The sequence below is a fragment of the Fundulus heteroclitus genome, unplaced genomic scaffold, assembly GCF_011125445.2.
Source record: "Fundulus heteroclitus isolate FHET01 unplaced genomic scaffold, MU-UCD_Fhet_4.1 scaffold_400, whole genome shotgun sequence".
Classification (NCBI taxonomy): Eukaryota; Metazoa; Chordata; class Actinopteri; order Cyprinodontiformes; family Fundulidae; genus Fundulus; species Fundulus heteroclitus.
In genome coordinates this window covers 79,582-94,763 of record NW_023396814.1, presented here as the reverse complement: position 1 = coordinate 94,763, position 15,182 = coordinate 79,582, and the positions used below count along the sequence as shown (strand labels likewise).

General features: G+C 39.5%; 1 protein-coding gene across 1 annotated transcript in view; it reads right to left on the bottom strand.

Annotated features, from left to right (window-relative positions):
• Positions 1-1,791: 1,791 nt before the first annotated feature.
• LOC105917724 (ankyrin repeat and BTB/POZ domain-containing protein BTBD11-A) overlaps positions 1,792-15,182 on the bottom strand; it is a 58,618-nt gene continuing 45,227 nt past the window's right edge. The window contains exon 2 of the mRNA XM_036131030.1: positions 1,792-1,871. Within this exon, the coding sequence (XP_035986923.1) occupies positions 1,792-1,871 (80 nt within the window). The remainder of the gene's footprint in view (positions 1,872-15,182) is intronic.

Below are 15,182 nucleotides of genomic sequence, written 5' to 3'. Positions count from 1 at the left end.
TCACAAAGTAGCTAAAAGGAAACAAATTCAATGTTTTGGAGTGGCCATCACAAATCGCTTATCTTGATCCAATTTAAAATGTTTGGATGAAGCTGAAAATATGTGTGTGAGCAAGGCAGCATATAAACCCGACCTTTAAAAAGAGAATGCAGCTCCAATTTAAATGAATTGCCTTAATGGTTAACAAGTAATTGAATTAAGTTTACCCAATTCAATGTGGTTTTACTTGACAACTGATAAACCAAATAAAAAAAAGTTGGATAAACCTAATTCAACTACTTGTTACCAACTGAAGCAATCTGGAGCTGTATTCTCTTTTCAGAGTGTGTTGGGAAGAATGAACCAAAATGCCAGCAAGCTATTGTGAGAAGATTGTGGACGGCTACCCAGCATGTTTCACTGAAGTCAGAGAAGCCAAGAGAATGTGTTGTAGTTGAATTTCTAAATCTGAAAGGAGCAAAAATAAAACTGATTTTTCTTACATTTAGCAAATCAAAATTCTGACAGTAATACCACCTATTTCTATTTTATATCACCCTTATTTATACAGGTAAATGTCACTGAGGCACAAGCAATCTAGAATTTAAATTAGGTCTGATCTAAAACAGGAGAGGTGTAGTGTGATTTAAGTTGAGTTAACAGGAAACAAAGACAAGATTAGATGTCTTTTTATACAATGTATGTAAATATTCAGTTTTAGCTGTCCCTAAGCAGAAAAAATAGGTGTGTAGTTGTTCAAGACAGGTGGGGCTATCTTCAAAAAAAATCATCAAAGATTTTCAGAACCTTTATTGATAACAAGAAAATAAAAATGAACAGGTTGTTCCAGGGGAAGTTGAACCAAACCAGATGTCTTATATTTTATCCATGAACTAAATCCTTTACATAACACAGTAATGTCAACACAATATTTTCCCTCAGTCTGTAAAAATAAAAAGTTCCATATTCCTTTGAACCATCTACCATCTGTTTATTGATTTCACCTTAATTAATTTCTATAATAAACCTTCTTATACTATTAGAAATCTTGCCCTTATGGTACTCATCTACCTTCCAGTTTCATCATTAAACTGCTAGCTACAAAATGTAATTTAATTTTCCCTCAGCTCCTCCTTTTCAGTCCCTGGCCCGCAACCATGCAGAAGTAATCTGATAACTGCTGCCATCCCAGCAGACAGGCAAGATTCCTGCCATGTTGTGCGTCAATGCAGGGACAAACGTATAGCATGCCCGCTCCTCTTGCTGCATGTTTAGAAATGCAAGTTAATTGCACACACATTATCATTCTGTTTTCTGTCAACTGCAAGATAAAGCCTGTTACACTATAAAAAAAACGCCTGTGTGATGCTGTCATTACCGTGCTCTTCTTTATATTCAACTGAGGCTGGTTTTCCCCAACCCGTGTAGATGCGACTTTACATTCTGTACGGCTTCCCTTTTAAACTTCACGACAAGTGGATAATGCAAGTAGATCTCAGAGTCCCTGCAGTCAGAAACCACTCTTCCACCTAATAATGTTGTTAGTGCCTTCAAAAAGAAGCTTATCTGTCTTTTTTTTTTTTTACCTAAAAGTGGATCCATAACTCTTCGAGGAGTGGCTTCGTGTCAGGACACCATCAATTTGTGAGATACAGAACTCCAATCTGCCCCATAATTGTTTAACATACCTCTTGCGATCAATCATTCTGGCTTTGCAAAGAAGCCTCACATAGCACAGGCATCGACTGGAAGTGGGCCATGGCTGGCAGAGAATGATGAGTCCTGGGGCTGCGTGCTGCACCCTGTTGCTCCTCAGCCATCCCTACCCAGGGCTTCCGAGCGATGTCTCACATCGCTCAGGGCTTCTGTTAGCAGATACCTCTGCCTTTTTCCTAATGAGACAACACTCATATCAGGCCTGTAATCTTTCAATTTTCAGCACTGCACAAAACCTCAATGGATGAGCTCCAGCGACCTCAAACGGCTTTGCTCATAATGGAAAACGTGCATAGTCTAAGGAAAACAAAGCCCCCTTTGTTAAGACTTGCGAGTGAATGATTGCATTTTAGACTTGAAGCTGAACACCAGCCAAGTGGTAATTGTGCAATTTCCATTATCACTCAATAAATCAGCAGTGCATGTTCATTGTTCAAAGATAAAAGTCTTTACTTTGAACAGTTTAAATGGATAGTTTGGATTCTTTAAAGTGTGATCCTATTAATCTATCAGCACTAACTGTGGTGGACAGATTTCTATCGCAGTAAGTTAAACAGTGAAGAAATCCTCTAAGCGCTGGGAAGCTAACAGCTTGTAAGATGAAGGAGCCTATTTTAGCCGATTTAAGAAAATAAAAGATGCAATATTTCCAAAGCAATATTCACAGATATTAAATAGGGCTGGAGGATAAAAAACAATTTTTCATGGATCAAGATACATACCTAGAGGACTTTAGCAAATGTCCTGGATGAGCAAGAAATTAATCTTGCACCTTCTGCCACGCATGAAAACGACTTCAACAAAAGCCAAACTATATACATGCTGTGTAAAAAAACAGCCCAAAAGGTCCACACTAAGTCTCCTAAGCCTGGACAAATGCAGAGGTTCGCATCAGGAAGGACATTCGCCGTAAAACTTATGCCAAATTTACCATGCGAGTCAATAATATCCGCTCCATACTGGATCGGTGGAGGACCGGGCTAACAAAGAGCATCACTGGTGCTGGTGACTGCAGGGTACCGGTGAAAATTGGTCTACTCTTGGTCAGCAAAGAAGAAGAGGAAGAGGAGGAGGAAGCTGTGTCTAGGATTAGTGACTTTGAATTTTGGGACTATGACAAGAAAGGCCAGAGTTGGTTGACATGATGGAGAGGAGGATGGTGGACATCCTGTGTGTTCAGGGGACCAAGTGGAAAGGTAGCAAGGCTAGAAGCTAGCTTAGAAGCAGGGTTCAAGCGATTCTACCATGGTGTGGATGAGGGGAGAAATGGTGTAGGACTTATCTTGAAGGAGGAGATTGCCAGGAATGTTCTTGATGTAAAAAAAATTGTTTGATAAGTTAATGAGTCTGAAGCTCAAAATTGAAGGGATGTTCAGTAGGAGCACACGGGGGGTTACATCTTGTGTAGACGATATAATCTGAAGGAAGTCCGTGACTGCAAAGTAGTGAATGGACGAAGTGTTGCCGGACAGCACAGGATGGTGGTGTGTAGAACAACTCGGATGTTAATGAAGGTGAAGATGACAAATGGAGAGCAGAGGTAGTGGCCAGGATATGCTTCCAGACAACTGGACGACTACTGCCAATGCTTTCAGGGGTCTAGGTAGAAGGGTACTTGCTATGTCTTTTGGAAGGAAAGTCAATAAGGAGGAGATGCCTAAAAGGTTTCTTGGAAGAGTAGAAATGTAACACCTGGAAATAAAGTGTTGACCTAGAGCAGGGGTCCCCAAATTCAGTCCTCGAGAGATCTTGCTACTTTTAGATGTATCCCTCCTTCACCACACCTGCATCACCAGGCATCTGCACAGCTCATTGACATGCTGATGAGGGAATTCAGTCATTTGATACGTCGGCGCAGGGATGCATCCAAAAGTTGCAGGAGAGTAGCTCTCAAACACTGGAGTCGGGCACCCCTGACCTACGGCTATGAGAACATTCACTTAAAAGGCTAAAAGCAGCTAAAAGGGGTAATCCATCCGACTCACAGCAAAGTTACAACTTTCTCCTACAGGTTATGATGACTGTTTACAATTTAATCAAACTTGATGATAAAAAAATCTGAACTCTCCCTTTAATTATTAGAGCTATTAGATGCACTTCTTTTCTTATACATCACCAACAAAAACAACAGGAAACAAGCATTATTCCCTTAGCCGTTTTAGAATTTTAGGTTCTAAACTTCTCACCCACTGTCAACACTTCATCTTATACCTAAACTGTGCTAAAGTCAATATTTATCGGAGCTGATGCTACCAGAATACAGGGGGTCAGGCAGACTGGGGTTCCCTTCTTGTCCTCTGGATTCCCCTACATGTGTTTACCCTGACCTCTATCCAAGCAACCCCAGGTACACTCGTTCTGCTGTAAAATCCAAAGTGGGAGGAGGACGTCAGCTGGTAGGCAACATTCAATTTTAGTTTAAAACACATGGACAGAAATATGCTCACCACAGTTATGCACACATCCCTGCAAACTCCTAGAAATCTTTTTTTGTGCACGTGCCAGCACATACTGTAACTCTTCTTTTTTTTCTCACTTGTCAACTGTGTAGAGTTGACAGACCCATATTCAGGACATGTCTGGAATTCAGCTCTCAATCTTATTTTTGGGGGTGTGGTTCACCTTAAAGTCTAAAAAAAGCATAAACACTAATGGGGAAGTCTCTAAAAAAGCATAACTATTGCACAGAGCACTATATTTAACTCATATTTGCTGAGGTTTTTTAACCCCGCTAAATGGTGCCATAAAGCTGGAAAGTAGCACTTGTAAAGAATCTTCTTCTCTTCTCACTCCTCTTAGTGAAGTTTCTCCCCTCAGCAATTATTTATACACCATCAAGATGCATTCATGCTGTTACACCCTTCCAACCAGCACAGCCACATTCCCTCACATAACCCAACACAGAGCAGCATCCCATGCTCCCCTCTGATCTGTGCAGAGAGCAGTTCATCAAGATTCTCAACTCATTAGCGGTAATTAATGGTGGTTTGGTCATAGGTCACCACGCGCACTATGGATTCCAGCTCCAACCTAGGCCAGCTCGTCTCCACCCACTAAAGAGTTGCAAAAGCTACTTTTCATCTTGAATGGCTGTGGCACTTCATCCTCGCACCTCAATGCACTTGACTGAAAAGCCAAAGATGGAAACTTGCCAACTCCAGAGAACTTGGCTGCAAAGGAAAAGAGGCAAACTCCTTTAAAAAGGGACAGTAAATCTTCTGTGTAATGTATATTAGGATGTCCTCATGGAGAGTGATTGTCTGACTTTGAAGTAAAGCAGCATTGGTGAGGCTGCATGTGAGACGCACCATCATGAAATGGATATGTTTAAAAGAGATTCTTTGAAGCTTGTCCAAACGTGTTCACGCCACTTTGACAAAAACACTAATTTTATTTCTTTAGGTATTTCGGGACACTGCATGACTGAAGAATATGTATCATTAAGCAGTGTTGGCAGTTTCGGCTCTCTTTCTAAATTCTCCTTCTTCTCCTGTTTTAGAAACCAGCTTGTATAATCATGCAATCAGTGAGGCGTCAATTCATTATAAGTTAAAAGAGTTTCTGTAAAGATTAGCACAAAATGGCAACATTACCTAATGCATGAGTGGTTGACTGCTATTACTCAAAAATACTTGTGTTTCTGTCATTATTAATTGGACGGCTTATGCAAGTCAAATAAAAAGTTGTAGACTCACAATGGAAGAATTATGAGTCTACGACCTGCTTGTCATGGTGACATGTTGTCAATGGTCTTGTGGAAAAATACTACTCTAAACACTTGTGACTCCAATTTTTGATTCTGTCCTGTTACATTGCTTGCAGGTAATGAGTTTTGGTCTTGATTTTTCTCTTTATGTTAGGCTCCTTGTTCCATTAGCAGCAGTCTGTACTTTATTCACAGTAGACACTCTTATGTGGGTTATATAATGCCGACTTGGCAGCCAGAGGTTGTACAGTCAAGCTCTTGATGGAGAGCACGAGCATGAATAGTGGGGCCTACGCCTGGAATTAAAGTCTGCTTTCAAGAGTTTCCAAGAGACTCGGCTGCCGGTTTAAATCAGGAACTAGATAAAAGCTTAATTTCTGCACAGTCAGTAAGACTCAAGGTCTTTACTTGTTTTCTTTTAATTTTCCTCCATAAATCCCCCTTCTCAGTAGCAGCCTCGGGTGACCCTTCTGTGCACCCTTGGCATTAGAGCTTGATACAGAAAAGAGAGTGATGGCAATAGTGCCTTTTCGGCAAGGGTGCTGCCCCTTGAGACTTGGACTTGTTTTGTGGCATACAACAGTTTAGTATGCAAGTCTGCACCTGACGTCATTAACTGTCCTTTCATGTAACCAAGACTTTTATTGCCATCTGCATTATGTGAATCATTTGATGCCACATCACATCAGCTACCTTTATGTTATCCAAGCAGAACCATATGGACGGCAGCAATCACATGCCATGCGAAAGTGAAGGTTTAATGACAGTGACAGAGGCCTTTAAACACGTCAGAGGCCATTAACCAGATGGATTCACACTATACATGGACCACATCAAGTCATATTTTGAGGAAGACATCTATAATTTAGTGACATCTAAAGGCAAAATTGCATAACGCCAATAAGTAAGTTCCTTCTGCACGCTCATATCAAGGGGTATGTGGACGTCTCAATTATGTTGTTATGTATGTAGTTTTTGTTCTATGGTAAATGGCTTGTACTTGGCTTGTATGGTGCTTTATCAAGTCCAATGATCCCAAAGCAGTTACACTACAGTTAGTCGTTCATCCATTCACACACACATTCACCTGACGGTGGTGAGCTTTGTTAATAGCTGTCAGTCTGCCCTGGGGCAGTGTCTTGGAAACAACAACTGAGATGGTCAGAGTGAGGCATCGAACCAGCAAACTGCCAGTTACAGGACAAGCATAAAAAAAATAAAGTCAGGGTTTCCCCTGACGATTATATTGGAGGGCTGGTCCACCGTTTCAACAACCCCAGCCCCCCCCAAGACAGTAAAGTAAATAACTATCAGTTTTGTCTTCTAAATAACATAGATCATAGCAGAAGTCCTTTAGGGCTACCTTTGCCCTTCAAAAAAGGTATATACATTGTTCATAAACAAACACAATGATCTTGGTATTTATATTATTTTCACAACACAGTGTCATTTGTGCCTCTGCATGGACGTGCCACTACAACTTTGTACTCTCCACAGCCACTCGCAGCGGAGTTCTGCAATGACGTCCAGATGCATTCACAGGTGAACACACACCCTTGCCAGTAGACACAGCCCACACTGACAAAGATGTCGAATATGACAAAACAGATTTTCCTGCATCATCACTCTCTTGATCAAGATGACCTAATAGATTACAGACCTATATATACACTCTTCTTTTCCTACCTAAAATTCTTGGGAAAATAGTTGCTAATCACGTATTTGAACATTTACAAAGGAATTACCTATTTGAAGAGTTTCAGTCAGGCTTCAGAGCTCATCATAGCACCAAAACAGCTCTGGTGAAGGTCACTAATGATATGCTCATGGGCTCAGATAATGGGCTTGTGTCTGTACTTCTCCTGTTAGATCTCAGTGCTGCATTCAATACAGTTGGTCACAATATTCTCCTAGAAAGACTTGGATATACTGTTGGGATTAAGGGAAAAGCATTAGACTTGTTAAAATCTTGACAGATAGAAGTTGTAATCTTTGGACCAGATTCCTAAAAAAGTAACTTCTTAATCAATCACTTAATCTGGATGACATTAAATTGGCCTCTGGTAATAAAGTAAAAAAAAAAATGTATTTTTGACCAAAACATGTCATTTAAATCCCATATTTATGTTTCCAGAGTTTTTTTTTCACTGCTGGAATATTGCCAAAATTAGAAATATTCTGTCCAGGACTTTTGCTGAACAACTAGTTCATGCATGTGTTGCTACAAAGCTGGACTATTGTAATTCTTTACTATCAGGAAGTCCTTATAGTACATATAACATAGAAAGGATTCCTGGCTCAATGTGTGCTTCTGTACTTTTTGTGTCTGCTCTGTCTTCTCTAGCCCCCAGTCGGTCGAGGCAGATGACTGTCCACACTTAGCCTGGTTCTGCTGGACGTTTTCCTCCCCATTCAAGGGGAGCTTTCCTCTCCACTGTCGCTTTATGCATGTTCAGTATGAGGGATTGCTGCAAAGCCATTGACAATGCTGACGACTATCCACTGTGGCTGCACATTCTTTCATGAGGAGAGAATGCTGCTTATCAAGAGCCAATGCAATCTATTGGGTTTCCTTAGGTAGGAAACTTTTTGACCAGTTTCTATGATTTGATTGAATTTGACTTTAGAAAGTGCCTTGAGTTGAGTATGTTCCTAGCAGAGCGCTTTGCTCTCGGACTGCAGGTCTGCTGGTGGTTCCTAGAGTCTCTAAAAGTAGAATGGGAGGCAGATCCTTTAGCTATCAGGCTCCTCTCCTGTGGAACCAACTCCCAGTTTTGGTCCGTGAGGCAGACACCCCGTCTACTTTTAAGACTAATCTTAAAACTTTCCTTTTTGACAAAGCTTATAGTTAGAGTGGCTCATGTTACCCTGAGCTACCTCTATAGTTATGCTGCTATAGGCTTAGGCTGCTGGAGTATATCAGGATCTAATTTTCTCACTCTATTGAGTTCTACTGTTCTTCAATTATGCATTATGTGTTGTCATTTCTGCTTTAACTTTCTGTTCTCTCTCTTTTCTCTTCATAGTAGGTACACCTGGTCTGGCGTTCTGTTAACTGTGACATCATCCAGAGAAGACAGCTCACCCGCTACTACCATCTAATGTAGAACAGATTACTAGATCAATGTGTGCTTCTGTGCTTTTTTGTCTCTCTTGTTGTGTCTCTGCTCTGTCTTCTGTAACCCCCAGTCGGTCGAGGCAGATGACCGTTCATACTGAGCCCGGTTCTGCCGGAGGTTTTTCCTTCCCGTTAATGGGTGGTTTTTCTTCCCACTGTCGCTTCATGCTTGCTCAGTATGAGGGATTGCAGCAAAGCCATGTACAATGCAGATGACTCTTCCTGTGGCTCTACGGTTCCCCAGGAGTGAATGCTGCTTGTCGGGACTTTGATGCAATCAACTGGTTTCCTTATATAGGACATATTTGACCAAGCTGTATAATCTGACCCAATCTGTATAATATGATTGAACTTGACTTTGTAAAGTGCCTTGAGATGACATGTTTCATGATTTGGCGCTATATAAATAAAATTGAATTGAATTGAATTGAATTGAATTGAATTGAGTTGACGTTTTGTGAATTGGCGCTATATAAATAAAATTGAATTGAATTGAACTACTTTTGTACAAAGTCTCATTATATATTGAGGTTCTACCATATTTCTAGACATTCCTACTTTCTTTTTTATGGTCTTGAATACTCATTTCTACTCATACTGAGCCTGTGTGACCATTTTGAGTTCAACATGAAAGAAACAAGACACACAAGACCAAGAGCAAAATCTGTCCTCAGCAGCAGTTTTAACTGAATGTAAGGCTGCCTGAAAAGAAGCAACCAAATTACACAGAGTGCTGCACACAGACATCTTAACAACAGAGCATCGGACTGCAGTGTCTCGGAGTTTCGAGTGCCGGTTTTCAGGACTCCATTGGCCAGAGAATGGAAAGAATCGTGAAAAATGGAGACAAGTCGGAAAGTATGAATAGTGATATGCTTCCTCGTGTATTTCTGAAACTGAATCAGAAAGCAGAAAAGGTATTTTTATACCTCATACATTTTGAAATTATTATTATTTCTCAGTACACCTGCAAAACTGAGAATAGCTACATCTTAAAGTGAATTACTGTAATTGTCTTGTTTTTTTCCTGGAAGAATACATATAACATCAAATGTTGACAATAGTGGGTTCAGTAAATTAAAGGGAATGTAGAGCGTGAAGGGGGGAGAAAGAATTTGAAACGTTGTATGTTTTATACTCAGAATCATGATAAGGTGTGATGTTGTGTTGAGACAGCACAGCAGGTTATGAATTCTGAGAAGCTCACAATCTACTGGCAGGAAAAAGCAAACGAGGTGTATGAAAAGAAAATACTTAAGTTTCCTGAAAGAGTGAGAGAAAGCAGCAGGAAAAGAAATGAAAGTGTGAACAATTTGCTGGATACAATTTTTGAGGGAGAAAAAAAAAGACTGGAGAGTCTTTTTATTAAGCCTTAATGCAGTAAAGGGACGTTTGTTTGGCTTTAACATGTTTGCTTAGGCTGCCTTTATGCCGGAGTAGTACACATACACAAATAAATAAATAAATCAGGCAGAAAGTGGACATCTTTTTCTGTTATTGGAGAGGCCTTTTGTGGGGGCATTGAGAATACAGGGTGATCCTTAGAACATGTGATGGAGAATGGGAACTCCTTGACTATCGATTGACAATGATTTTACAACTTCCTTTATAGTGTGGCGGGATAGTTCTGCATCTTTGGTATGGGGGACCTGGGATTGAATCCCGAAAGCATCAGGAATGGCATCCGGCATAAAAACTTAGTTTTTATGCCGGATGCCATTCGTACTTACTTGCTGTGGGGACCCCCGAAGAGGAAGTAGTGGATATAATATAATATAATTTTACACTAGTTACAAAGACGCTCGTGAAAAAGATTAAGTGTAATCAATTAAAACATACTGGTGAAAAATCATTTGAATATTGTGTGCATGATTCCTTTAGACTGCACTCACTAATAAGCTCAAAGTACTGCACCTAATTAAAATGTTTGCACAAGATGACTGTAAATACTGAAGGAAATTTGTCCTCCACATCAGGACTGAAACTGGAAGACAAACAAACTCATATAATACTGCTTTGTTTACAATTTTTGGTTGTTCAGCAAAGATGGAAGTTATTCTTCTTCTGTGTTTTTTTTTTTTAGGAAAAATTGATAGTTGCGCATGTCTGAGTGGTTCTATTCTGAATAAAGTCAGATGCATATACACACACATTATGATCATATTATTATTATTATTATTTTATCTGAATACATTCCAATAGGATCGTGAAATTTTGTGCATGTAAACATAGCTAATGTGTGTTAAAATGAACTGTTTACTGAGGAGCAAATTTTGATGATCTAGTAAAAGTATTTATGTCCATGTGATCAGTCACATGGTAAAGCCTAGTTTTTGCTTGACGCATCCGTGATGTCCGCTTTTCCCTATTACATAATTTTGGCTACTCGCACAGCCAAAAGTTTCCACTCTGCGCACCTAGGAAAATTCCTAACTACATGAACAGCCCCGTGCGAAAAGAAATGGAGAAATGGAGGAGCAAGCGCTCCTTCTGGCGGAGATTCATAAATATAGACATCTTTATAATTTGGCACACAAATATCAATGTGATCTACAAATTGTTACCAATTGCTGGAGAGAAATCGCCGCCACTCTTGGAAGACAGCAAAAATTAAAAAATAGTGCTACTCTGAAGCAGAGGTGTCGTAAAGGGGGTAAGGTTAGAGCAATTCCAAGGGCCCTTGACTGAAAGACTTTTTTATATAATTATATCAGGTTTTGGGATGATTTAGATTTTTTTGTCAAATGGCCCATAATTCCTGGCAGCACCCCTGCTCAGGAGCAAAAGCTGCACAGAGCATAAATGCTGCAGACATCGTGTCCGCACATCTCATTTACACACGGAACGTATGTGTGTCAAGCATAAACCAGCCTTAACAGGGGCTTAAAGCTTAAATAGCATTTTCATATTTTTGGACATAGATGCTTAAGATGCTTAAGATGAATAAAAAACAAAAAACAACCATGACAAATCATTTCCAAACTTCCCATCTTTAAAGGTGACATATACATTTTACAGTTCATCTGACAAAAAGCAAATATGTAAGGAAGAAAAATCCTCCTTGCTCTCATCTACACCCAGATCTCTTTGTTCCTTACTTGAATGGTATGGGGATATGTCACAACCAAGAGAGAAAAGTTAAATGGTTTCATCTCAGAGGGGCACCAAACCCCTACTGCAAAACATCTTCAACCGAGGACAAAACACAAACATGGACTGTCTACAAGATGTGGTATTGTTGCTAAGACGAACAGACTGGTGAAGCGGTCATATGGGCTGTTTCAATCTTCTCACATTCACACGTGCAAAAACAACATTTGACAAACGAGTGTCTCTTGGTAAGACACAGTCAAGGTGACAATAAGACAGCAGGAAGTTGCTGCTCCCTATTGAGGCAGCCATTAATCTGTTTTTGTACTGATGTAAACACAGAGGGTGATCTTTCTTGCCTCCTTTTGCCAAATAATTACAAAAGCTTGGTGTTTTCTAAAACATACTAATTTAAAAATTGCCAACTTTATTACATACATAAATAAGATTTATATTTTATCCCATTTACAATTATGAACTTGGAAATTGCAAGAAAAAAACACCTTAAAAGGCAGTTATATTATTAGCAATAACTTTGCGAGCGTATCTAACCTGTCACCATTGAGCAAGCCTTTTGAACTGAATAAGACGTAGAATATCCTGCAACTGATCAAAAGTGGTCTCTTTGTCATTCATAAAATTAGTGGTACTTTTTCAGACAGATCTTACTGCACTGAGCAGCTTTAAAATGGCCAATATTGCTGTATGATGTGATTGAATTGACTTTGTAAAGTGCCATGAGATGAAGAGCTGTGAATTGGTGACATATAAAAAAAAAAAAATAATGAACTGAATTAAAATCAAACTGAACTGTTTTCTGAAAAGCTGAATGTCTTTTAAATGGGAAATAGTTTTCTCAATACACCTTTTAAATTGATGGGAAAAGTATCATCAACACCCTGTCTTGTACAAAAGGTACTTGTGTCAATCATCTCTCTACGCACACCCTACCTTGTATAGTAGGTGTCTATAGGGATGGGTATGAAATTTACACATGGTGTCACTGCCTGGTGTTTATTGTGTTGTTTTTGCCCCGGGTGACAGTGGTGCAGGAGCTAGAAGTTTGTCCCTTTACATGTGGTTCGCTCCAACCCTCTCAGTCACTGAGACGAACCCCACTGCAGGCACAGGGCAGCGCCATTTTATAATGAATCAAAGTTCTCACCGGAGATTTTGGAAAATATAATGCGCGGAGACCGAAAGAGAGGTAAAGAAACCTGAACCTAAAGTCAGTGGATTTAATACCTAAACCTATTTAATACCTGTGGTTTATCCCCTCCCCTGAGAGCTAACACCAAACCTTAGCATTGGTGGGTGAGAAATCTAAACCTAAGGTCGATGGACTTAATACGACTTAATTAACATCCTGTTTCAACTTCCGGTTGGAAGTGACTTTCGGGAATTTCAAGAGCAACTTTATTTTTTAACATTTAGCTTTTATTTAAGTCTTTAACAACTTTATAACAAGGGTACTCTTGCAGTTGTGTCCTTGGGCAAGAGACTTTAACTGCTCGGACTGCTGTCTGTGGTAAGGTGTCGGTGATAGTATGGCAGCGATTGTACGCTTCTGTCACACTGCCCAGGTGAGTTGTGGCTACAATGTAGCTCATCGCTGTCAGCAAGTGAATGTCTGGGTGAATGACTGAATGTAAGGTAAGGCACTTTGAGGTACTCAGGACTTACTAAAGTACTATTCATGTACACATCATTTTTCCCCAATACTAAGCAACTAACCATTTTGAGCTGAAGGTCTAATGCTCTTAACATTGTCTATTAGTGCCTTCATGTGGTTGGACCATTAACTGCTACATTATTCACAAAACAGAGCCAATACCACTACCCCTTCAGCAGCTCCAAGCATTTGGCATGCTGAGGTGAGTATATATTCAGATATGCAAAGATAACCTGCAGAGTGCAACATGAGAATAAGTGACTTTTATCTCAGTTCAGTGTTATGCCATTTGTGTATCACCCAACAACATTTGACAGCAGTGGTACACGTATGACATCTAAATAGGCCACACTATCAAATGGAAAGTAAAGACAATCCTACAACTTGATTTACTTAAAGTTGCATCTGCTCATAGGTGATAAAAATGTAGAAACACAATAATATTTCAGAATTGCTAGCAGTGGCTCATCTTCCAATGGGACACCTGAGAACTTTATTCACTTCCTGGGCAAGACCCTAATATTTCTACTTTGTCCACTGTATGCTAACTGGCATTTGAGTTATCTCAGAAAGTGTTTAATGCATTTCACACATATACTACCATTGTGTAAAAAATGCTTGTTGTCAGTATTTCTTATCATTAGCTATATTTGCATACACAAATTTTCACAATCTGATTAAAATGTATTTGGATTAAATAATCAGATTGAACCATTTATGTGAGTACACAATCAATTAATCCTATCATAATGTGAGTGTATGCACCTGGCTTTATTCAGACTAGAACCACTCTGACATGCACAGTTATCAAATTCCCCTAAAAGAACACAGAAGAAGAAGTACTCCCGTCTTTGCTAAACAACAAAAAATAGTAAACAATGCAGTATTATACGAGTTTGTTTGTCTTCCGAGCACCCAGGCTGGACTTGCAGGATACTCTAATTACGGTTGAAACGTTACTGAGTAAGCAACAATTTTGAGCTCTTTTATTCTTTCGAACTGAAAGGTTGTATCGGGAGCCCCAACAGTTTTGCTTATCGACGTGTTTTTGCCACTCAATGTGGAAATATGTCACATTTATGTCGGGTGCTCATATGCACCCGGGTCAGTTTGCCACATTCGGAATAACTTGAGCCTGACAAGCGTTTATAAGCACGTTGATTGGGTTGTCAATCGGCATAGACCACCCCTGTCATTCGGATTCGGACCGAATGGCGGAGATTGGTCAGAGTTTTTACAGGCCTGCAGCTGTTTTTCCTCCTTTTTCTGAATACATAATGTATTGACTACTCTCATGATGGAAGGACCATTTCACCCAAAATAACAAAATGTGTTTCTGAACAGGATTACCAACTATAGCTTTACCTAGTCTGTGTTTAAGTTTTCACACAAAATGATGTATTGTACATGTTGATCGTTTTGGAGAAATCTTTACACCGACTGGATTATATCTACTGATGATGGAATGACTGGATTCATTGATAACCTTTGCTAAAAGTAGGCAGAATGATAAAACAGTAATTTGTAAAAAAAAAAAAAAAAAAATAACATTCAAATATTTTTTTTCTTGCAATTCTCCTAATCAGCCCATCCCTAGAGAAGGATAAATTAGACGGCACTCTAGAACATGACAAGCAGGATGTGATCTTCACAAAGAGAAGAAATGAAAATGTATTGATTTACAATAGAGGCTGACGTCCTGAGCGAGAGGGAACACCCACAACAAGCTTTTTCTTTAAATGAATCTTTGAGGGGTTTGTCCAAAGTTGAGAGAAGATTGTCAAAGCTGTGATAATAGTTTTACTTCAGTGTAGACCACATTTAATTTGATATTGATTTTATTTTTCTGGAAGGAGGCGGTTAATGCTCACTAACCTCCAGAGTTTCTTTTGTTTTTCAGT